General features: G+C 40.9%; 1 protein-coding gene across 3 annotated transcripts in view; it reads right to left on the reverse strand.

The window, feature by feature from the left end:
* SFXN1 (sideroflexin 1) overlaps positions 1-24,098 on the reverse strand; it is a 53,274-nt gene that overhangs the window by 12,499 nt on the left and 16,677 nt on the right. For all 3 annotated transcript variants that reach the window (XR_008687249.2, XM_055436093.2, XM_088839873.1), the window contains exons 3-8: positions 10,262-10,432; positions 9,244-9,342; positions 7,716-7,791; positions 7,064-7,149; positions 5,742-5,869; positions 2,590-2,639 (exon numbers count right to left, since the gene is read on the reverse strand). Coding sequence is in view for 2 of the 3 variants with exons in the window: in XM_055436093.2 (XP_055292068.1) it covers positions 2,590-2,639; positions 5,742-5,869; positions 7,064-7,149; positions 7,716-7,791; positions 9,244-9,342; positions 10,262-10,432 (610 nt within the window). In the remaining variant the exon portion in view is untranslated. The remainder of the gene's footprint in view (positions 1-2,589; positions 2,640-5,741; positions 5,870-7,063; positions 7,150-7,715; positions 7,792-9,243; positions 9,343-10,261; positions 10,433-24,098) is intronic.

Raw genomic sequence — 24,098 nt, forward strand, 5'->3', positions numbered from 1 at the left:
AGAAAGGACCAAGCTCACGTCACTGTTTCCCCTGGTGACCTAACTTCAGCATGAACGCAGGTATGCATGCGGACTCTCAGAGAATTTCTGGAATCCCAAGCCCACATGAGCACCCATGTGCTCAACACCCACAGCCAGGAGTGAGAAACGTCCCAGGAGCAGCGGCAAATGGCCAGATTTGGAGCCTCACTGCGGACTCGGGTTGCTGACACCCCCTGCTAATTGGGTGCTGGGTGGTGTTGGAGAGGCCGAGAGAAAGGACTGGGAAAGCTTTGATGGTGGGGATGCTGCCACTGAAGGTGTCTCCCCACAGCATTCACAGGTGCTGATTCACGACAGTCATATACTATTGGTGGGATGACCCACACTTAGTGTTCCTCTCCTGCAAAAGTTTACTTTTATGCCAGACCAACAGGATGAGATGACTGTCTCCAAGCCTTGTATCCATTCGGAAATCTGATCTTGCTTTAAAAGTCTGATTTTGCTTAAAGTCTGCAGGAGGGGGAAGTTGGATTTATTAATTATTATTAATTTTTTTTTATTCTCTGTTGCCCCTGAAGTTGGCATGCCAATACCTTAAGAAATTAACAATCAGGAAAATTCAAAGGTTGCCTGGGTCAACATATGCCCTTGCAGAAGGATTATAATCCTAATGTCTTATCAGATCAAGAGCTAGCAGTGAAGAACACAGTGTATCAGTTCCCTGTCTGTAAAGTTAAGGAGCCACTGGACGTTCCACTTCCTACTAGCATCCTGGAGGATAGGACTGATGGCCCCTCTCTAAGCTCATCTGACAGGTTTGCTCCTTTAATGCCTAAGCCACTTCCCATAAGGAAAGCAGGGATACACAGAGAAAGGAGCATCACTTTTTTTTTTTTAGATTATCTGAAAATCACTGAGACATCAAAGTTGGTGAGTTTTAGATGTTTACATAATTTAGTAGTTTTCAGATCTAGCCACTGTTCTAGTACATACACTAATTCCTTGGCAGCTTTAAAGAGTTCATCTGTTTATATAATATGGTAGCTTCAAGATCTAGTCCCTGTTCCAGCACACACACTAATCCCTGAGCAGCTTTAAAGAATTCATCGTTTCTGAATTCTGCAGAGGAAGGAGACTTCAGCAAAGCCTTTTCATGAATTCTCAAGTAAGAGCTTATCACAGTAGGTAAGGTGTCAAATGAGGTCACCTTTACATTTTGGTCTTCACTAATAGCTTTACTGGTTAAATCAGTGAGACTGCTTTATATTTTTGTTTAATCTTACACTTAAGAGTGTAGAAATCCACCAGGAGATGGATGAAGACTCAGCAGAAATGTGAGAATGCTGCCTCCTGGGGGTGGTGCAGGGGTCTGTGGATCGCCTGGGATGCTCGGAGGAGAACAGCTCAATCACTACAGGGACACTCACTGCAACACCCCATCACACCATTCACATAGACGTGTGAGACTGCTAGGGGAAGAAGCTCCGAGAATATAATTTGCTTACGTACCTGAAGCTCCCGGGAGAGAATGAGCAGGCTGCCAAGGAAGAGGGCCCTCCTTCTTGCTCTCACACGGGGTTGGTACATCTGACATGCCAGTTAGATGAGGCACTCAATACTATTGCTTTTTCAAAGCACACTTTCTTGGCTTACTGTCTGAGAATGTGATTGCATTGAAAGTATTTGGTGTTGGCTTTAATCTTCCCCTCTGGAGCCCATAGGGTGAATACAGGTCAATGTTCATTGACCTGTCAGACATTTAGAATTTTCCTAATCACAGAAATCATTCAGAAAGCGTCAGGTCTATGAACCGTGTCCTTCTTTCAAAGTCTGGTAGTGTTCCCTCATTGTGAGGGTTCTGTCGCTAAGACCCAAAGCAGGTCACCCTGAGAGAGCTGCAGTGTGTACAACACAGCTGTACAACACAGCTGCTCCCCCAGCCAGGAGCTGGATCCCTTCCTCCCGCAGGAGTAATGGTGTCAGATTCCAAGCACAGCAGGAGCCAGAGAAGTTACCCCATCCGCCTCTTTCCTACCTGTTCCAAGAAACTGGAAAGCTAAGGTGAAACATAAATACAACTGCATCTGAATCCTGGAAACCACAAGAATGCAGACAGTGCACAGAGGTTTCTCAGTTTCATCCTGGGATATTTTCAGACCCTGAGGGGAGGCGGCTGATAGATTAATGGATTATTAGAGATGATTTCCACAGAAAAATACACCTAGGCACTAATTCAGTATTCTGTGCAGCTACTACTCCCAATTATTCTTTCCTTTCAGATAGTATGTACAGGGACTTACAAACAAATCATTCCAAATTCATAGCCTCTCTTCATTTTACTCAGCTAGGGATCTGACTGATAACTAAGATAAGCGTGTACTTGGGTTATGGCCGCTCAAGAGGAGTGGGCAGCATTCGACAAATGAAAGATTTATGAGAGCTTTTTCAAATATTTCTCATTAGAAATAAAATATTCCATCAAGTGTCCAATTGTCACTGGCCTTCAAATTCTTTACTCCCTATCCACGTGGGAAATAGTCTGTACCGTTTGAAGTCTGAAGACAAATTGTAAGGATTGAGACAAGGATAAACAGAACTGGGGCTTACCTTGAGAAAGGTTTTCTTTTCCAGAGTATTCATGATAAATGGAGGGATAGCTGGAAGTAAAGATAGACCCGCTTAAATCTTGGCTAATGTCTATTTTCAGCTCACGTTTTTTTTTCCTCAACAATTTCACGAAAGGCTTATATCACTTGCAGACTAGTTTCACACTGGCAGAGTAAAAGCAACTGCAATATTCTTTAAAATATCTTAGCATTAAAAAAACTCCCACTGTTTCCATTTGTTAAAGTTTTGAAAAATAACACAATGCTCTACGCCAGCTAGAAAATTTTATGATCTTGAAGAGAACTTTATCTTTAACATTAAATATGCAACAATGTAAACATCAGGAACTGTCCCCTCCTGTACCAATGATACAAATGCAGGCTTCCCCGGGTGTTCATCCCTGTGGAGTACAGTATAAAAATTCCTGCCTTGAGTCACACAGACCACTTGTTAGCTGGGTGATCGAGAAAAAGTTAACCTCACTGCTCTGAGCCTCGTTTTCTGTTTTCGTCATCTATATAATCGGATAGCTGTATCAAACTAGCCAGGACGATAAGCTGCAATGGTCCATCAGAGAGCATAGTTCATTTACTCATGATTCAGACTCAGCTATCCATTAGACTAAAGTGTCACAGCAATTTCAATACGTCAATTACCTTTAGAGATGTTGCTGGGATAGGAAGACTGTCTCTTCTCCTGGGACTAAATAATGTTTCAGATAAACAAGCCACTGGAAACAAATCTGTTGGGATGACTGAACTCCAAAGAGGAGCCTTTTATTTCAAAATGGGAAAGAGCAAAACCAAAAGCCTACCCAAGGGAGAAGCTGGAGTGGCCAGCTTGGTCTCATAAAATCTGGAGACCCGGGCTCAGCAGGTGTGCTGGGCCTCCCCTGGTCCTCGCAGGTCGGTGGCAGCACGCTGGTCCCTGACTCAGGGCACTCTGGGCCTGCACTTCATGACTGTGGTTGCCTCAGTTCACCTTCCCTACCATGCACACCGCTGTTGCACGAGGATGTCTTTGTTAAATCACTTAACGGTGGTTAATCAGTTCAGTTCAGTTCAGTCGCTCAGTCGTGTCCGACTCTACGACCCCATGGACTGCAGCACGCCAGGCCTCCCTGCCCATCACCAACTCCCGGAGCCCACCCAAACCCATGTCCATCTAGTTGGTGATGCCATCCAACCATCTCATCCTCTGTTGGCCCCTTCTCCTCCTGCCCTCAATCTTTCCCAGCATCAGGGTCTTTTCCAATGAGTCAGCTCTTCACATCAGATGACCAGAGTATTGGAGTTTCAGCTTCAGCATCAGTGAATATTCAGGACTGATTTCCTTTACAATGGACTCGTTGGATCTCCTTGCAGTCCAAGGGACTCTCAAGAGTCTTCTCCACAACACAGTTCAAAAGCATCAATTCTTTGGTGCTCAGCTTTCTTAGCTTTCTTTACAGTCCAACTCTCACATCGATACATGACTACTGGAAAAACCATAGCCTTGACTAGATGGACCTTTGTCGGCAAAGTTACGTCTCTGCTTTTTAATCAGATAACCAATTAGCTGGAGTGCCAGTAGTTGGAAAGGAAGAAAGTTTCCTTTCTTTAACTTTTGTTTGCTCACTCCTACTTGTAAGGAATGCTGAGGTGACAAAAGGAATTTAAAGACAACAACCAAAAACACATCACTGGGAAAACCTAACAGCACTCACGTAAGTGTGCTTCCTTTGAGAGCTTAGTAAATACCCAAGGGCTGTTTGCACTCAATTTAGACAAGGAAATTGAAGATACTCATTTCTGTTTCTTTTTTCTTTGAAGAGTAATGTTCTCTTGGGCCCTCTGGTTTCTGAGAACCTTCTTGAGAGTACTGGTCTGAGTGTAGCTGAAGAAACTACAGGAGTAGATCAGAGATTCTCAGAGGAACTAAGTCACAACAGAGATTTTCTGCATTTCATCACGCTGAATCCAAGTCTAATGGACAAAGCTGAGTCCATACTGGCAGCCATTTGATTCATAGTTGTTGGAATTAACCCAACTTGGTTTGTGTTCCAATGGTTTCCAATTGACACAAATAAATCCTCAGTATAAATTATTCTTATTCAAGAACTGTTAGAAGTTTCCTGTCAAGACTGACAAAGACCAAATTCTTTCTCTTCAAACTCTCGTCACCCGTACTGTCAACTGCCCTGGTCCAACTGGTCCAACCTCCATCCTGACCAGTCTCGGTTCAGCTGACTCTCAACATGGCACCCAGAGTCATGAAGCTAAAGCCCAAGTTGGGTTATTATTGCTACTCCCCTGCTCAAAACCCTGCATGGCCTCCCACCCCTCGGACTACAGCCAGGACTCCAAATGCCTGCAGAGCCATCCACACACTGCCCATGTCAGCCCGGCTCCCCTGTCTACTGTTCTTGCCCCCTTCCCTCTCCCCACGCGGCCCTGTGATGCTTCCAAGCCACCAGCCGTGCCTCAGCCACCTCGTGCTGCTCCATCTGACCCAGAAGATGAATCCCTGGAACCACCCTCCCCCTTATCTGCCCAAGCGGCTTCCGTCACCAAGCAGGACCTCTGGGGTCTTCCTGGGACAGATGCCGTCCCCCACACTCCCTGCTGCAGCTCCTCCCTGAAGCACCCAGATAACAGTATCTCAGGACAATCATGAGCACACAGCCCCAGAAGGTCCGGTGCCTGAGGACTGATGCTGTTAACCCTCTTGTTACCTTACCATCAACCAGAGAACTGTGCATGAGCCAGTCACACACACTGCGGCACCCCTCCCCATCGTGTGGCCTTTTAAAATGCTTTGTTTTTAAACGCTTTGGGGGTTTTTTGGGGGGCATGAGCCACGCTGCCCTTGCACAGCCCTGCAACAGATCTTCCTCTTCTCCAGACTCTGTCGTTTGGTATTGTTTGGCCTCGCTGTACACACGGACTTGAGTCTGATAACACTTCCACTCCAAGATCCCCACCCTCTGTATCCCCTGAGCCCTTACAACCATCTCACAGATTACGTATCTGACTTATTTGGTCAGTTTTCCTCCTCCCCCAGCAGAGGCCACCTCAGGAAGGGATCCTTCATGGTTGGTGCTCACTGGCACACCAACGCTTGTTCAAGTGAGACGTGCCAAGTACATGAACAGATGCCAAGGTTCTCCTCACCCATGCCAGGGGCTGCCATCAGGATCCTGGAGACAACTACTTGTGTGATGGCTTGTTTGGCAGCATTTGCCGACTCGCCCAGGCGGTTCCCGTTCTCATCTGTGACAGGAATGCCAACTTTGAGTTCCCTGGAGAGCAAGACACGTGCAAAGTTCATACACAGGCGGTTCATGGAACAGCTGGAAACAGTACTTAGGCTGTGAAAGATCACTTAATCCAAAAATGCACTCCAGGGTCATTTTTGGCCCTAATAAGCCTTATTTCTAAATGCCATGAACAAGCTTAATCCTTGTGGGATAGACACAAAGAGGAAACAATGCTAGCAAACTTTGTAAAAAAAAAAAAAGGAACACTTTGAATAACAACAGAACTCAAAGGATGAATAGGTAACTTAAAGAAATTTAGGCAAGGCTTAATTGGGGCTCCTGCTGCAGCAGTGGGGAGCGAAAACAAGTAACAGCTTCCTTTTCTAGCTTGCTGGCTCCCTGGGGGCTTGCTAGCTCCCTCGGTTGGGGGCCAGCTTGTTCCTTACATGGGGTGAGGGTAGGGGTGTGTCCAGGGGTCCAGCAGGACGGTGGCTTAGGCATTTTGCCCAGTCCTTAGGTTGAGGGGCCTGCCCCAGTCCCCTGCTTTTGCTCCAGGCTCTTCAAAAGTGGGAGCTGGCTTTATAGGTATCTGTATCTTTTCTCTAGAATCTGCCCTAACAATAAAGCCTTGCCTGAACTTCTAAAAAAAAGAAAATGAGATAGATACAATTCACATTAAACTAACTATACTTGTACAGCAGGCACAAGTACAGGCACTGTTGAATATTTAACTATGGTCACTAATGCTATAATTATAGCTCCTCTGTTACCCTGTTTTTCGTTATCCATTCCAAAATGCTTTTTTTTTCGTTCTTCCTTCTCCTTTAATTTTTGCCAGTACTAAAAAATACTTCCAAAGATACAGATTAATCTTATCTTAAACCCTAAAAGAAAATCTGGGTGGGGGAAGAACCTACTTTATAGAATAAGCTTTCCGGGCACAGACATAAGTCTGAGATCTATTTTTTTAAACTTTGTATCATACAGAAGTAGAAAGACTAGTCCAAATCCCATATGCTCATCAGTCCACTTTAATCAGCAACTCAGAGCTGATCCTGTTTCATCAATGGACCCATCCTCACCCCATTACTGGATTATATGGAAGCAAATCTCATATAATTTCATCTGTAAATATTAAAATAAAACAAAAGTTTTTAAAGTTTCAACAAAGCAATTTATTAGAAGAGATCTTCCTGTTAAGCACAAGTCCTCTCTAGGAGGGAATATTAGCCTTACCTTTGCCTCATTAACGGAATATTAATGCAATTAGCCGCAGCGACCGCAGCGAATGGAACAAAACGTCCTATGAGCGGAGAGACATGCTGCAGAGAAGATAATTCCGAAAGCAAGATCTTATTTTTTCTACAGTACTGAATGCAAATTCTTATTTCTTCTCAAAAACCACTACCAAGGCAGAGTCCTACTTGCATAGAAACGCAGGCCAAAAGTGTGCTCAAAACTTGTTTCCTAGAGGTTATTTTTCTATTGCCAGCTTGGGCATCCTGGGGCCAGGTGGACATCCATGGTATTTTGATGGCTGTGTGTGGCTGGTGGAGCAGGGGTTTTGAAGTTCCCAAGGCTTAGGGTTAGATGCTGACTCCTCCACTCTTCAGAGGTGTGCCCTGAGGCACCCTGCCCAGCGCCTAGCCTTGCGGGGCTGAGTGGGTGGTGGGGAAGCATTTAGCACTTAATACACAGTGTCAGGTACAAACAAGTGTCTTGGCAAATTTATGAGTGACAATATAATTTTAAAAAAACAGTTTAAGATGATGACTATAATAAGAAAGTCATTAGACTTGAACTTTTTTGAGAAATAACAGAGAGACTTCGAGCCAGGTAGCTGAGAACAAATTAAGATGCTTTACTACGGAGACAAAAATCTGAATACCTTGGTTAATGCGTTGAGTCCTAGAGCTGTTGCTACAGCACCTGTTGTTGCAGAAACGTAAGCTGTTCCCAGTTCACTGAAAGGAAGGAAAATGGTACATAAACAGTACGTCAGAAAACTCAAGTCCAACATTTTGGGAAGAAATGAAGATTAAGAATAGAGATTCCATAAAACATGACACAAATGAACTTACTGAAGAGACAGGAGCAGGCTCATGAGAACAGCCTTGAGGCTGCCAAGCCGGAACAGGGGAGGGGAGGGATGGTTTGGGGGTCTGGGTGTAGCGGATGCAAGCCACTGTATGTAGAATGGGTAAACAACAATGTTCTCCTGTACAGCACAGGGAACACATTCAACACTGGGTGGCAGACTACGGTGGAAAAAGAGTATGAAAAAGAACGCACATTTTAGCCGAATCCCTTTGCTGCACAGTGGAAACTAACACACCATTGTAAATCAACCATACTTCAATAAAATACATTTTAAAAAGATTCATCAGTGACAGATTCAGCTCTGCCAGTAGAGCTATTCACAGAAAAAGGAAGCAGACCCGTATAAAAATGGCATTCTTCACATATAACCTAACTACCACGCCGAACAAGTAGACATGGAGAATACGTATGTCTGGGAGAGGGGAAGGAAGGAAGCTGTGACTGGGCAGGAAGCTACAAATGTGGGGAAATGCATATTAGCTTAAATGTTTGTATCATATGGACTTAAAAATATTTTTCAAAATATCGCTATACATACTAAAAGTAAAAATGCAGTGCAGCCATTCTTAAAATGACATCTTACAGTATAAAAATACTAAAAGTCTTATCCTCAAAATACAAGGAAGCCCAAGCAGTTCTCTATTATTTTAAAATAAATTTTAATTCAAGAATTGGATGAAATGAAGGTGTGATCAGCACTGCTGGGTTGCAGATTTCAATATTCTTTGTGCCCTAGGATGATAATAGAAGAATACAGATGATCAAACGCAATTTAAGAGTTAAAACAAAACCAAAAATTCTTTCAAGTGTTATTTAAGCTAGGCTCAAAGTTTTGGTTAACTAATCACTTTAGCTTGCCTGAACATTTTTTCACAGGAGGCAAAATTTTAAATCCGCTCACTTTCCCTTTCAGGCTCCAGAGAGGTCCTATTTTAAAGACAAATCAGATATAAAATCCCCTGGATTTCTGCAGAGACCCCCACTGCCCATGTTGCTATGTGTGTAACCCACAAGGCCTGCCCTGAGCTGCCTGCTGTGTGTTCCGTGGGGGTGAAGGGGATGTGCCCTTGGGTGCAGGAGCCCTGCCTCCCTACCCGCACCTCTAACAGCACGGATGATGTCTGAGATGGCAGGCTGTGAAAACCGTTATCTAGACAGAAAGGGAGGGAAAGACACACTACTGAGACACAGGCTCCCTAAGATTCCGAGCCATATAAACTATTTGTACAAATGTACTTTTTTGCCAGCAGGGCATCACCACTGGATCAAACGAACATCAGAAGAATGTAGAGGCTGGTTAACCCTTCCAGTCTTACTTGACAGTGAGGGGAGCATCTCCACTTCTGTTGGTGTAATTGACCACGGCATTGAAGGACTGGTTGATCCATTGCCAGAAGAGCACTGCTGGTGTGGTCCTGAAATAGAGAGATCCATCACACACCCACCGCCGCGTGGGATCTAGCTGTCATGCAGAACAGACGACGCGAATGCCAGGAACCAGACAGGAGACGGACTGGAGCAGGGACAGCGCTGGGTCCAGGACTGTATGTTCTGGGTCAGAGGCTGAGGACCAGTGGAGCTGGGCAGATTGTTATCCTCTCTGATTCTCAGTTTCCTCACTCATGAACTATGGATAGCAACAAGCTTACGAGGGCTAGGGCAGTGGTCCTTAACCTTCATGGCACCAGGGACGGTTTCATGGAAGATAATTTTTCTACGGACTGCAGTGGGGGATGGTTTGGGGATGATTCAAGCTCATTACACTTATCGCACACTTTATTTCTCTTATTATTACATTAGTTCCACCTCAGATCATCAGGCATTAGATCTGGAGGATGGGGATCGCTGGGTTAAGGTGAGGATGGAGTTAAATCTTGTCTTAAACTTGTAAGGGAGCCCAGCAGCAAAGAGCAAGCACTCAATTGCTGTGATCAACATCGGGTCTCTTCTCTTACAGAGAGAAGCTATCCGTAGGCTAAGTATTTCTCCTCCCCCTCATTCCACGTATAAGCCTAGGTGATTACACCCACATACATACTTATACCTACATTATATGAATCGATTACAGAGACTCTGCTTAGAGGCTTTCTAAACGTTCTTTCCCATTTTCTTTTGGGTCTAAGATTTAGGGAGAAATTCAACCTCCTTTTGGGCAACAAGGAGAGTTCTATTCAACAGAAGGAAAAGGTAAAACAACCTCCTAGGACTGTGACTTTTATACAAAATGAACTTCACGTGAAATGACATTTATTTCAATAAAACCATTCAAGTATAAAAATGTGCTTTAAGGTCCTGGAATATAAAGCAAACTGTTGTTACATTGCCAGAGCTTACCTATAAAATGTCATCATACAACCTGTGATGGTCATGTTCATTGGAACTTGAGCTGACATTCTTCCTATTAAAATCATCTTTTCACCAGTGTCAGGATGAAAAGCTGAATCATAGGTGTACTTTGCTCTCCACAATTCATTTTCTGTGAGCCCTGAAGGAACAATTCCTTGCCTAGGAAAACAGCAACAAACAACACAGCAGTTGTTCATTCCAAGTATCGCACGAGTGCTGCCTAGAACATCCGCATCTGGGCAGAGTGAAACATCGGACTGTTTCATACAGTCAGGGGAATTCCAATAACAAAAGGACAATACGCACTAAAATGAGCATTTTAAACCCAAGTTTAATCTCAAGTTATCCATACTTTGGAAAAACAAAAATTTGTTGTAAAATAGGGAACTATTCAACTTTGAAATATTCTTTGTTTTAAATGACATTTTAAAATGTTCTTTGAACTCTGTAAACTCTAAGATATTTTTACCTCATTAGACAAAAGCTGTGGCAATCAAGAACATGAAATCATTCTTAAACCTGTATTTTGAAAACCTAGACTAGAAACGTTCATTATATTTCCTTATCAAAGAAACACATATTCCTTGCAAGAAATTTAGAAAATACAGAAATTTGTTAGCATAACTAAAACCATTCGAGCTTTCCCTGATTCACAGCCACTGGTAATGCTTACTGAATACCCTTTCAGGTTTTTCTAGATCGATATACATGATGCGTTTGTTACCTGTTTCATCAATATTATTTTGTAAATATTTCTCTATATCTTCATATATTCTATATCATCTATACTGGGTTGAATACTTTCCCCCCAAAAAATTCACATTCACATGGAACTTCAGAATATGAACTTATTTGTAAACAGGGCTGTTGACTATGTAGTTAAGGTGAGGTCATGCTGGATTTCGGGGAAGGGGGGGCAAGTTCAATGACTGATGTCTTTGTAAGACCAAGCGCAGCCACACAAGAGTATGTGATGAGGGAGACACAGATTTCAGAGGCATGGATACAAGCCTAGGGCTTCCAGACGCTGGAAGAGATAAAGACGGATCTGCCCTAGGGCTGTCAGAGGGAGCCCTGCCAACACCTTGATTGCAGACCATACATTTCCATTGTTTTAAGTCACTCAGTTTGTGGTAATGTGTTAAGGCAGCCATAGAAATCATACTAATCCCCACTGTAGGACACTGTAACTGCATTTAACTTTTTCCACTGGTAAAGGATGAGGAAGTAAACATCCTTATAAATAAAATTTTTCCTACATCCAAGATTATTTAGAAACAAATGAGTATATTCTCTGAGATTAGAAACTATGTAAAATATTAAAACTAAATATATAATCCTTTTTCTCAACTTGAGTACCATCCTCCTTCTTATCCTCAGCAGCGGTACCATCATCGTTATCTAGGTAACCTGTTGTACTCTATACAATGTGGATAATTTTGTTCAGTTAGGTTATCTGCTGTCATGAAAATTTGTATTATTATGCATTCAGGTCATGGGGTTGCAAAGAGCTGGACACGACCAAGCACAGCACAGCAGAGGAACAAAAGAAGGCCCTGCCCAGAAAGGTGTGGCCCATTTTAGGATTATAGGTATGGTCACAGACACTTCTTGCATTTTCCTAATAGTCTTTTTTTCTTTTTTGCCACTGGAAGTTTTTAACCGATTTGGAATTTACCTTAAGATATACATATGTGAAATTGCTTAACTTCTGTTTCCAGTAGGCTGGTCTTCCATTCCAATACAAAGATTTCGACATTATCTTTATCATCAGTTGAGCTTTTATGAATGTTAGGCTTGCTTCCTGGACTTTCCACAGTAATCCCCTCATCCTGGGGTGTCGAAGCCACTATTGTAATTGATGGGTTTTTTTAAATTAACTTTTTACTGGAATATAGTTGATTTATGATGTGTTAGTTGCCACTGTAGGACAGTCCACTTATCATCTCGTAGACCAATGACACTTCACTACATTACTCTTCTGCTTTTTCAAAAGGGCCTTAGCTATTATTTTGTTAATTTTATAGGTGATCACAACTATATTTTGACCAAAACTGCATTTATCTGGAGAGAACGGAAACCGCTGCAACGTATCCAGGCCTGCCACATATTCCTCCAGTTATTCACAGGACTTCTGATGACGATACCCAGGGGTCTTGCACTTGCCTCACATTTATCAATTCTCTTTTTAGCCATTCTTGTAGGCATAAAATGGTATTTGTCGTTTTTGTTTTTTTACTTTAGACTTTCCAGTATATACCGCTTATTTTTCTTCCAGTTTTGTTGAGATATAGTTAACAAACAGCACTATGTAAGTTTAAGATGTTCAAAATAATGACTTGCCTTACATATATCATGAAATGATCAGCAAAATAGTTTAGTGAACATTCATATCATACAGATACAAAATTAAAGAAATAGGAAAAGATAAGTATTCCTTGTGATAACTCAGAATGTACTCTCTTAACAATTTTCATATATAATGTATAGAAGTGTTAATTTTATTTATCATGTTGTATATCATATCTCAAGTACTCATCTTGTAACTGGAAGTTTGTCTCTTTTGACTGCTTTTATCCATTTCCTCTCCTTTACAACCTACCTCTGGTAACCACAAACCTGAGCTCTTTTTCTATGAGTTTGTTTTTGCAGGATAACTGACCTATAGCACTGTGTGAGCTCCTGGTACACACCATAGTAATTCAGTACTTCTGTACATTTCAAAATTATAAGTCTAGCTGCCACTTGCCACCTTACAAAGATATTAAAATTATAATTCTTGACATATCCCCACAATGTACATTTCATACCTGTGACTCATTTCTTTTGAAATTAGAAAAGACCCTGATGCTAGGAAAGATTGAGGGCAGGAGGTGAAGAGGGCAACGGAGGAAGAGATGGCCGGATGGCCTCACCAGCGCAATGGACATGAGTTTGAGCAAGCTCCAGGAGATGGTAAAGGACAGGGAAGGCTAGTGTGCTGCAGTCCTTGGGGTCACAAAGAGTTGGACACGACTAAGCAACTGAATGACGACAACAATTCAGTAACTGGGAGTTTGTACCAATTGGGAGTTAATCCGCTTCACCTATTTCTCTCCTCTCCACAGCCTCCTCTCCTCTGACAACCACCTATATCTGTGAGTTTGCTTTTGTTATGTTTGTTCATTTGTTTCGTTTTTTAGATTCCACAAACAAGTAAAATTATACAGTATTTGTCTTTCTCTGTCTGGCTTGCTTCATTTAGCATAACACACCCAAGTCCAGCTGTGCTCTCAGAAATGACAAGATTTCATTCTTTTTTTTCTTAATGGCTGATTAATATATTTTTTACATATCTGTATTTATCACGACTTCTTATTCATTCATCTATTGATTGGCATTTAGATTGCTTCCATACCGTGGCTATTGTAAACAATGATGCAATAAACACAGGTGTACATCTATCTTTTTTTGAATACCCAGGAGTGGAACTGATGGACTGGTTCCATTGGGTTGGTGCAAAAGTAATTATGGTTTCGCATTGCTGAATTTTGCCATTTGATACTGGAATACATTCTTAAATAAATGTGGTTATGTTACACATCATTTTAATGTGCATTCCTTGCTTTATCATTTTTTGCTATGATTATTTAGTTCAGTTCAGTGGCTCAGTCATGTCTGACTCTTTGTGACACCATGGACTGCAGCACGCCAGGCTTTCCTGTCCATTACCAACTCCTGGAGCTTACTCAAACTCATGTCCATCGAGTCAGTGATGCCATACAACCAATTCATCCTCCCACCTTCAATCTTTCCCAGCATCAGGGTCTTTTCAAATGAGTCAGTTCTTCACATCAGGTGGCCAAAGTATTGAAGCTTCAGCTTCAACATCAGTCCTTCCAATAAATATTCAGGACTGATTTCTTTAGGATTAACTAGTTGGATCTCCTTGAAGTCCAAGGGACTCTCAAGAATCTTCTCCAACATCACAGTTCAAAAGCATCAATTCCTCACCACTCGGCTTTCTTTATGGTCCAACTCTCACATCCATACATGACTACTGGAAAAACCATAGCTTTGACTAGACAGAACTTTGTTGGCAAAGTAATGTCTCTGCTTTTTAATATGCTATCTAGGTTGGTCATAGCTTTTCTTCCAAGGAGCAAGTGTCTTTTAATTTCATGGCTGCAGTCACCATCTGCAGTGATTTCGGAGCCCAAGAAATTAAAGTCTCTCACAATTTTCATTGTTTCCCCATCCATTTGCCATGAAGTGATGAGACCAGATGCCATGATCTTAGTTTTCTGAATGTTGAGTTTTAAGCCAACTTTTTCACTCTCCTCTTTCACTTTCATCAAGCGGCTCTTTAGTTCTTCTTTGCTTTCTGGCGTAAGGGTGGTGTCATCTGCATATCTGAGGTTATTGATATTTATCCCAGCAATCTTGATTCCAACTTGTGCTTCATCCAGCCTGGCATTTCGCATGATGTACTCTGCATATAAGTTAAATAAGCAGAGTGACAATATACAGCCTAGATGTCCTCCTTTCCAGATCTGGAACCAGTCTGTTGTTCCATGCCCAGTTCTAACTGTTGCTTCTTGACCTGCATACAGATTTCTCAGGAGGCAGGTCAGGTGGTCTGGTATTTCTATCTCTTTAAGAATTTTCCACAGTTTGTTGTGAAATGCCTTATTACTTGCTATATATTTCATATTTTTTTAGATTATGGAAATGACATTAAACAAAAGGCAAATTTGAGTGATTTCAAGTTCAAAATGGGTTGTAAAGCAGCAGAGGCAATTCGCAACATCAAGAACTCATTTGGCCCAGGAACTGCTAATGAACATACAGTGCAGTGGTGCTTTAAGAAATTTTGCAAACGAGATGAGATCCTTTAAGTTGAGAAGCCCAGCAGCTGGCCATCGGAAGTTGACAAGGACCACTGATGTCAACCATTGAAACTTATCCTCTTCCAACTACACGAGAAGTTGCTGAAGAACTCCACATCAATCTTTCTATGGTCATTTGGCATTTGAAACAAATTTAAAAGGCGGAAAAGCTCGGTAAGTGGGTGCCTTACAAGCAGACCGCAGATCAGAAAATGGTTGTTTTGAAGCGTCATCTTCTCTTATTCTACACAACAGCAATGAACCATCTCTCAACCGGATTGTGATGTGTGACAGTGGATTTTATATGATAACCAGCAACAACCTGCTCAATTGCTGGACTGAGAAGAGGCTCCAAAGTGCTTCCCAAAGCCCAATTTGGACCCCAAAAGAGGGTCATGGTCACTGTTTGGTGGTCTGCTGCTGGTCTGATCCACCACAGCTTTCTGAATCCCAGTAAAACCACTACATCTGAGAAGTGTGCTCAGCAAATCGATGAGATGCACGGAAAACTGACACCTGCAGCCCACAATGGTCCACAGAAAGGCCTCTGGTCTTCTCTGTGACAACGCCGGACCACACTGCACACCGAACACATCAAAAGGTGAACGAACTGGACTACGACGTTTTGCTCATCCACCACATCCACCTGACCTCTCACCAACCGACTACCATTTCTTCAAATATCTTGATCCCTTTTGGCAGGGAAAATGCTTCCACAACCAGCAGGAGGCTTGGAAAACGCTTTCCAAGAGTTCATCAAATCCTGAAGCATGGATTTTTATGCTACAGGAATAAACAAATTTATTTCCCATTGGCAAAAATGTGTTGATTGTAATGGTTCCTATTTTGATTAATAAAGATGTGTTTGAGCCTAGTTATAATGATCTAAAATTCATGATCCGAAACTGCAATTATGCACCACCTAATAGTTTTAATTTTTAAAGGAACCTCCATTCTATACATTCCCACGAACAGGACATGAGGGTTCCCTTTTCTCTACATCCTCACGGAAAGTTGTTATTTGTTGTCTTTTTGATTCGGACAGGTGTGGGATGATACTTCATTGTGGTTTTAATTTGCATGTCCCTAACAACTAATGATGCTCAGCATCTTTCTGTATGCTTGGGTTATATTTCTATATTTTCTTTGGTTGAGTGTCAGCAGTCTACTCAAATCTTTGGACCATTTAAAAAACTGGGTTTAAAAGAATTCTTTGCCTCTTCTTGACATAAGTCCCTTATGAGCTGTAAGTTCTGCAAATGTTTTCCTCTAGTTTGTGAACTGCATTGTTGTTTTCTGAATAGGGTCTTCTGCAGTGTACAAATACAACTTTTCTGTTATTCTTCATGCTTACAGCCTATCCCAAAGGAATTTTTGCCTATCCCAAAGTCATACAGATTTTATCTTGTTTTCCTCTAGAAGTTTTATAGTTTTAGCTTGTATATTTAGGTTTATTATTCATTTCAAGTTATGTTTATTATTTAAGGATTAATACTTTTTTAAATACGAAAATCCATTTTTCCAGACCCATTCATCATACAGAATATCCTTTCTCTACTGAATTATCCTGAGAATCCTATTTTGGAATCCTGTATTCTGTTCCAATGATCTATATACCTATCTTTATGCCAATGCTATACTGTTTTGATTACTTGAGCTTGATAGTAAATCTTGAAATCAGGCATTTAATATTTTTGTTGCTACTGAAAATACTATTTTAAAAATTTCCATTTCCAGTTATTAATTGTTACTATACAGAAACTCAATTGATTTCTGTATATTGATCTTATATCTCGTGATTGAGCTAAATACACTCTATGTGCATTTTTGGTAGATTTTTCCTACACAGATATGAAGACAGTTTTAGATCCTTTCCTGTCCATACATCTTTTATGCTATTTTTTCTCACTGGACTACTACTCAGTACAGTGCTAAATGAAAGCAGTGACTGTTGAACTCTTGGCTTCGTTCTGGACCGCAGGGGAAAAGTCTTCATTCTTTCATCATTAAATTTGGTGTCTGTTGTAGGGTTTTCTTCTTAGATGTACTTAATTCCTTCTATTCCTAGTTGCTGAGAGTTTTATCATGAATTGATGTTGGATCCTTCTGTCTGTTTTTTCTGCATCTATTGAGGTGACCATATGTCTTTCTGTCATAGTCTACTAATACAGTAATTTCCAAATGTTAAAATGAAATTGCATTGTTGTAATAAACCACATTTGGGTTCTGCTTATCTTGGGTATTATCCTTTTTTTATATGGCTAGCTTTAAGCTATTAATTTTGTTGAGGATTCTGTGTCTATGTTAATGAGGGATATTGGTCTGTAATTTTTTTCTTGCAATCCCTTTGGCTTTGCTGTGAGTGTTGAGGATTCTGTGTCTATGTTAATGAGGGATATTGGTCTGTAATTTTTTTCTTGCAATCCCTTTGGCTTTGCTGTGAGTAGTGTCATAAAAAGGATGAGGAAGACTTTCCCCGCTTCTGTTTTCTGGGAAAGTTTGTGATGGAACTGGTATTGTTTCTTTCAATGAAGTAATGATTTCTTTCACCTATGATGATAACTGGTCTGACAGATTTTAGTGGGAAAGTTTTATATTTATTTATTCATACATACCATCTTTCTCTTTGTTTTTCGTCTCATTTCTTCCTTATGCCTTTTTTCTCTTTCCTTGCTTTCTTTTGCATTGAGTCAGTTTTGGTAATTTGTATATTCATAGAAGGTTAGATATTTTACTAAGATTTTTGAAACTTTTAGCAAAGAGCCAAATAGTAGGCTTTATTTTTATATTTCTATTTCCCATAGGAAACTTTCTTATCCTCTTGTTATATAGTTTGAACTTTATGTATTTATTTTATATTGATTAGATGTGCTAGAGGCTTATCTTTCTCTAGGTTTATAAAAAAACTAGTTTTTACATTTATTTTTCTATTACTTTCTGACTTTAAACAAACACGAACTTACCTCTGTTTTCCTTGAAAAGCAGTCTTTGGAGTAGTTAACAAAATGTACTCTGGAGTCAGACTGCCTGGGTTCTTATGCTGGCTCTGTTCCTTAACAGTGGCAGGACTCGGAGCCAGCTAACCTTTCCTGCCTTAGTTCTTTCATCTGAAAAATGGGCACACAAACAGCATTTACTTTTGCTGTGGTGCTTAAATGCATGCATGTAAAGTGCTTCAGGCAGTATCAGCCCACAGCATGTGCTATGTGGTATTGCTATTTTCTTTTAATTATTTTGTGGTGCTCTTTAATTGCTTAAGCTGAAGTCTCAGTTCATTTGTCATCAGCCTTTAATGTTTAATCAGAGGGACATGTAAAACTAGAAACTTCCCTTCACAGTACAATTTTGGCACAATCCCCTAAGTTTTGATATTAATTTTCTCATTATTTTTACTTTGTGATTTTACTCTTGGTTTTTCTTTTCATATAGTTAAAAAGTACTGAACAATTCTGATGTGATTAGATGACTGTGTTTAATCAAGTTCTGTCTGTATTTCTAACAGTCTTTTCTTTGAGTATTTGATGCAACATTAACTGTTTCATGAATACTGACCATGTTCATTTTCTCAATATCTATTTTTTTCTGAATTCAATTTTGTCTGATTTTCATACAACTTCCTTTTTATTTGCAGTTACCTTTGTCCTGCTTTGTAATGTTAGCCATGTTTATTACTTTCTGTTGGCTTTACATTAAAGAGACATTGTTGGAATCTCACAAAGACTACAGATTATTGGTATTCACACTTCCTGAAGCTACACTATACATGATTCTTCTTTGATGCCAACTACCCCATTGAGATATCCTCCCATGAAAGGTCACAGATAATTTGTCTCTTGGTGGAAGAAGGAGAACACTGGCGTATTTCTTAGTCATTAATTCAACAACTGGTTTTACAAATGAATATATATGTCTTATATATAATATTACATATAATACATATAAAAGCAGACATGATTAAAGCAGTATTACCCCTAATCCCCAGTGAAGCAGGCCTAGGCAATTTATGACACATACTTTAAGGGTTTATACGAAAAGAGAAAGTGCAGTGTTGAGCCGTTCTTGGAGGAAGGCGCCTTCGAGGAAGGCACCGTATTTCTCCCTTTGCAACAACCTCATACAGAGATGAGTCATGTAGCCAAAAACCCTCATGCATTCCTACTGGGATGCCAAATCACTGTTGAGCTTTTTAAGCATTTTTTATTCTATTTTAAAGACTTTGATCTTAGTAGAGGATTTTGATCCTTTTTTACATGTATTGTTATTACTGGGCTATCTGGTCTCTTTTATCTTATTTGATGTTATTTTAAAGACTTCTATGTCAGGATTTTGGTTTTATCTTTTGTTACACTTATCACACAGTCTGTTTTTATGACTTTGGGATTTTAGAACACATTCTGTGCTGTGCTTGGTTGCTCAGTCCTGTTTGACTCTTTGCAACCTCATGGACTGTAGCCCACCAGGCTCTTCTGTCCATGGGGATTCTCCAGGAAAGAATACTGGAGTGGGTTGCCAGGCCCTCCTCCAGGGGATCTTTTGAACCCAGGGATCGAACCCAGGTCTCCCTTACTACAGATGGATGCTTTACTGTCTGACCACCAGGGAAACCCAAGACATATTAGGATTTAACTTGACCATGGTTACCATTAAGATTCTCAAAACCATTCTACAATATAGAGCATTTCTCTAATATGGTGAAGACTCAAACTATACATATTTTTGAGACCAACTCCTATTTAAAATGGGGTCCCCAGGAGGCTTGGTGGTAAAGAATCTGCCTGCCAGTGCAGGAGATCCGAGTTTGATTCCTGGGTTGTGAAGATCCCCTGCAGAACGGAATGGCAACCCACTCCAGTATTCTTGCTTGGGAAATCCCATGGAGAGAGGAGCCTGGTGGGTTACAGTCCATGGGGTCGCAAAGAGTCAGACACGGCTGAGCAACTAAGCACATATCTATTTAAGATAAATATCTGGTATACTTTTAATTCCTCCTCTTTTTTTTTTTTTCTGTTGATACTACAATCTAGGGCTTTAGATTCAGCCAGTTACTACTTTTTTTTTTTTTTTACGAAACATTTAAAATTTCTCTTTGCCTTTACAATGCTTTATAACTGGAAAGTGAAAGTCACTCAGTCATGTCCAGCTCTTTGTGACCCAATGGACTATACAGTCCAAGTAATTCTCCAGGCCAGAATATTAGAATGGGTAGTATCCCTTCTCCAGGGGATCTTCCCAACCCAGGGATCAAACCCAGGTCTCCCGCATTGCAGGTGGATTCTTTACCAGCTAAGCCACAAGGGAAGCCCTTATAACTAGAAACACAACAACCATTTTTGTTTAAACTATTTCAGCATTCATCACTAGTCTATATCATAGCTTCCTTACTTTTTTTTACTGTAATAAAATATACATAACATAAAATTTACCATCTTAACCATGTTTAAGGGTATAGTTTTAGCGTACTAAACATATTCATGTTATCATCCAACTCTTGCCACCATCAACCTTCAAAGCTTTTTCACTGTCCCCAACTGAGACTTGTATTCATTAAACAATAACTCCTGAACCTCCCCTTCCCTAGACCCTGGCCATCACCATTCTCTTTTCTGTTTCTATGTATTTGCTACTTTAGGCACCTCATGTAAGTGGAACTATGCAATAATTTGTCCTTTTATCTCATTGAGCAGTGCCTTCAAGGTTAATCTGTGTTGTAGCATGTGTTACATTTGGAAAACTCAGCTGTGGCCACAGGATTGGAAAAAGTCAGTTTTCATTCCAATCCCAAAGAAAGTAATGCCAAATAATGCTCAAACTACCACACAATTGCACACATCTCACATGCTAGCAAAGTAATGCTCAAAATTCTCCAAGCCAGGCTTCAATAGTATGTGAACCGTGAACTTCCAGATGTTCAAGCTGGATTTAGAAAAAGGAAGAGGAACCAGAGATCAAATTGCCAACAACTATTAGATCACCAAAAAAGCAAGAGAGTTCCAGAAAAACATCCACTTCTGCTTTACTGACTATGCCAAAGCCTTTGACTGTGTGAATCACCAAACTGTGGAAAATTCTGAAAGAATGAGAATACCAGACCACCTGACCTGCCTCTTGAGAAATCTGTATGCAGGTCAGGGAGCAACAGTTAGAACTGGACATGGAACAACAGACTGGTTCCAAATAGGAAACGGAGTACAGCAAGGCTGTATATTGTCACCCTGCTTATTTAACTTATATGTAGAGTACATCATGAGGAACACTGGGCTGGAAGAAGCACAAGCTGGAATCAAGATTACCCGGAGAAATATCAATAACCTCAGATATGCAGATGACACCACCCTTATGGCAGAAAGCAAAGAAGAACTAAAGAGTTTCTTGATGAAAGTGAAAGAGGAGAGTGAAAAAGTTGGCTTAAAACTCAACATTCAGAAAACTAAGATCATGGCGTCTGGTCGCATCACTTCATGGCAAATGGATGGGGAAACAGTGGAAACAGTGACAGACTTTATTTTTTTGGTCTCCAAAATCACTGCAGATGGTGACTGCAGCCATGAAATTAAACGACGCTTGCTCCTTGGAAGAAAAGCTATGACCAACCTAGACAGCGTATTAAAAAGCAGAGACATTATGTTGCCAACAAAGGTCTGTCTAGTCAAGACTATGGTTTTTCCAGTAGTCATGTATGGATGTGAGAGTTGGACTATAAAGAAAGCTGAGAGCTGAAGAACTGATGCTTTTGAACTGTGGTGTTGGAGAAGACTCTTGCAAGTCCCTTGGACTACAAGGAGATCAGTCCTGAATATTCATTGGAAGGACTGACGTTGAAGCTGAAACTCCAATCCTTTGGCCACCTGATGTGAAGAACTGATTCATTGGAAAAGACCCTGATGCTGGGAAATATTGAGGACAGGATGAGAAGTGGATGACAGAGGATGAGATGGTTGGATGGCATCACCGACTCAATGGACATGAGTTTGGGTAAACTCCAGGAGCTGGTGATGGACAGGGAGGCCTGATATGCTGCAGTCCACAGTCCATGGGGTTGCAAAGAGTTGGACACGACTGAGCGACTGAACTGAGTTGAACTGAACTGAGCATGTGTTAGGATTCCCTTTGCTTTCAAGGCCGAATAGTACTCTATTGTGTGAATAGACTATGTTTTACTTTTTCATTCATCCTTCCTTGGATACTTGCATTGCTTCTACCTTGGGCTGCTGTGGGTAATGCTGCTACAAACACCAGTATGCAAATATCTGTTTAAGACCCTGCTGCCTATTCTTTTGGGTATGTGCCCAGAAGCAGAATGGCTGGATATATGATAATTCCATTTTGAGTTGTTTGTAGAATCACTGCATACTATGGATTTCTTATTTTTGAACTCAATTTTGCTTTATTTCTTGACCTCATAAGAAGGATTGATGAAGTCTATTTTTTACATTTTTTTAAGACTTTTTTTGATGTGGTCCATTTTTCAAAGTATTTATCAAATTTGTTACAATATTGATTCGGTTTTATCTTCTGCCTTTTTGGCTGTGAGGCATGATCTTAGTTCCCAGACCAGGACCTCTTGCACTGGAAGATGAAGTCTTAATCACTGAACGGCCAGGGAAGTCTCTAGGAGTTTATTTTTGATATATATTTTTCTGTTGCCTCTCTAAACAGACTCTCTGTAAGAAATTCCTCAGATACATGCTTTCTCCAGGAAACTCAGCACGTTTTTTGCTGTTCTCACGTGCTCAGTGATGACTGATAAAAAGTTGACTTCTCTGTCATTTGTTCTTTTTTTAAATAACTTTTTTCCTGTTCTGGCTGCTTATAACATTTTTAAAAGTTTCTTTGTAGAAAAAGAAAAGGAAAAAATTTCCATTTTGCAGGGGTCTCTGCCTGCAACAGGGTGAGCTTAATTTCTAGATATTTCACTAGAGGAAAATTCTTTAGTTACTTAATGTTACTTTGTTTGCATTTTTCTAATTTCTCCTTGAGAAGCATCAATGAATCATGTCTTCACAAGCCAGCCTCTATTCCCCTGAAATACAATCCTTTTCACACTTTCACTTTTTCACCTGGGTCAGAAGTTGACAAGTCACGTCCTATTTTTAAATGGCTGGGAAGCTAACAATGGTTTTTCCATTTTTAAAGGGTGATGAACACACAAAACAACACAAAAGAATAAGATGGTAGGGCTCGCGAAGTGAAAATATTTCCCATCTGGCCCTTCGCACAGGAAGTATGCCGACCTTGGATTCTCACCCTCGGAGAGCGACTCAGGTTCACCCCCAGCACCGCTGCTTCCGCTTTTGCTCGGCACCACTGCCCTGAGTTCTCCACCAATGGCTCCATGAAGGTTTTAACTCTGCTCTTACAGGTTTAGGGGCTTTGTGATCTCCCTCATGGCTTTGTTTCAACTCCTCTAGCTGTCTTACCTCTCTTCTTTTCTTGGCTTTTGTTCCAGAATCACGGAACATTTTACTTGTCAGAATTCCTGAAACATTTCTGCTCTCTTCTGCTGGCTCTTTCCTCAGGACTTGCGCACAGGGCTCCAAGACGTTCTCTGCCCAGGGAGCCCTCCTTCTGCTTGGCTGCGCACGCCAGGACCTGGCCAGCTCAGTGCTCGGCAACAGTTTGAAGACTGCCCTTGGCTTCCCTGACTACCCACGTGACAGCCAAGTATGCAACCTGCATGCATTATTTACGGCACATTTAGGCTCCTAGCTCCCACTGATCCAGTTCTCAGCTTCTAACTTTCCCTGAGAGCAGGAGTCAGCATTGCTATCTGTGGCCTATATGGCTAGCTAGCTAAGAGTGGTTTTTCCATCGTTTTTTAAAGGATTGTAAAATAACCAACCAACCAAAAAGCAAACAGCCAAGAAATTAGCAAGAACAGACAGAACATGCAGAATAAGATGGAAACCCACTGTGGTCCACGAAGCTTCAAACAGTAATATTTCTTATATGGTCATTTA

Source organism: Moschus berezovskii, chromosome 9 (assembly GCF_049115385.1).
Source record: "Moschus berezovskii isolate FMDL1 chromosome 9, NW_MosBer_1.0, whole genome shotgun sequence".
NCBI lineage: Eukaryota > Metazoa > Chordata > Mammalia > Artiodactyla > Moschidae > Moschus > Moschus berezovskii.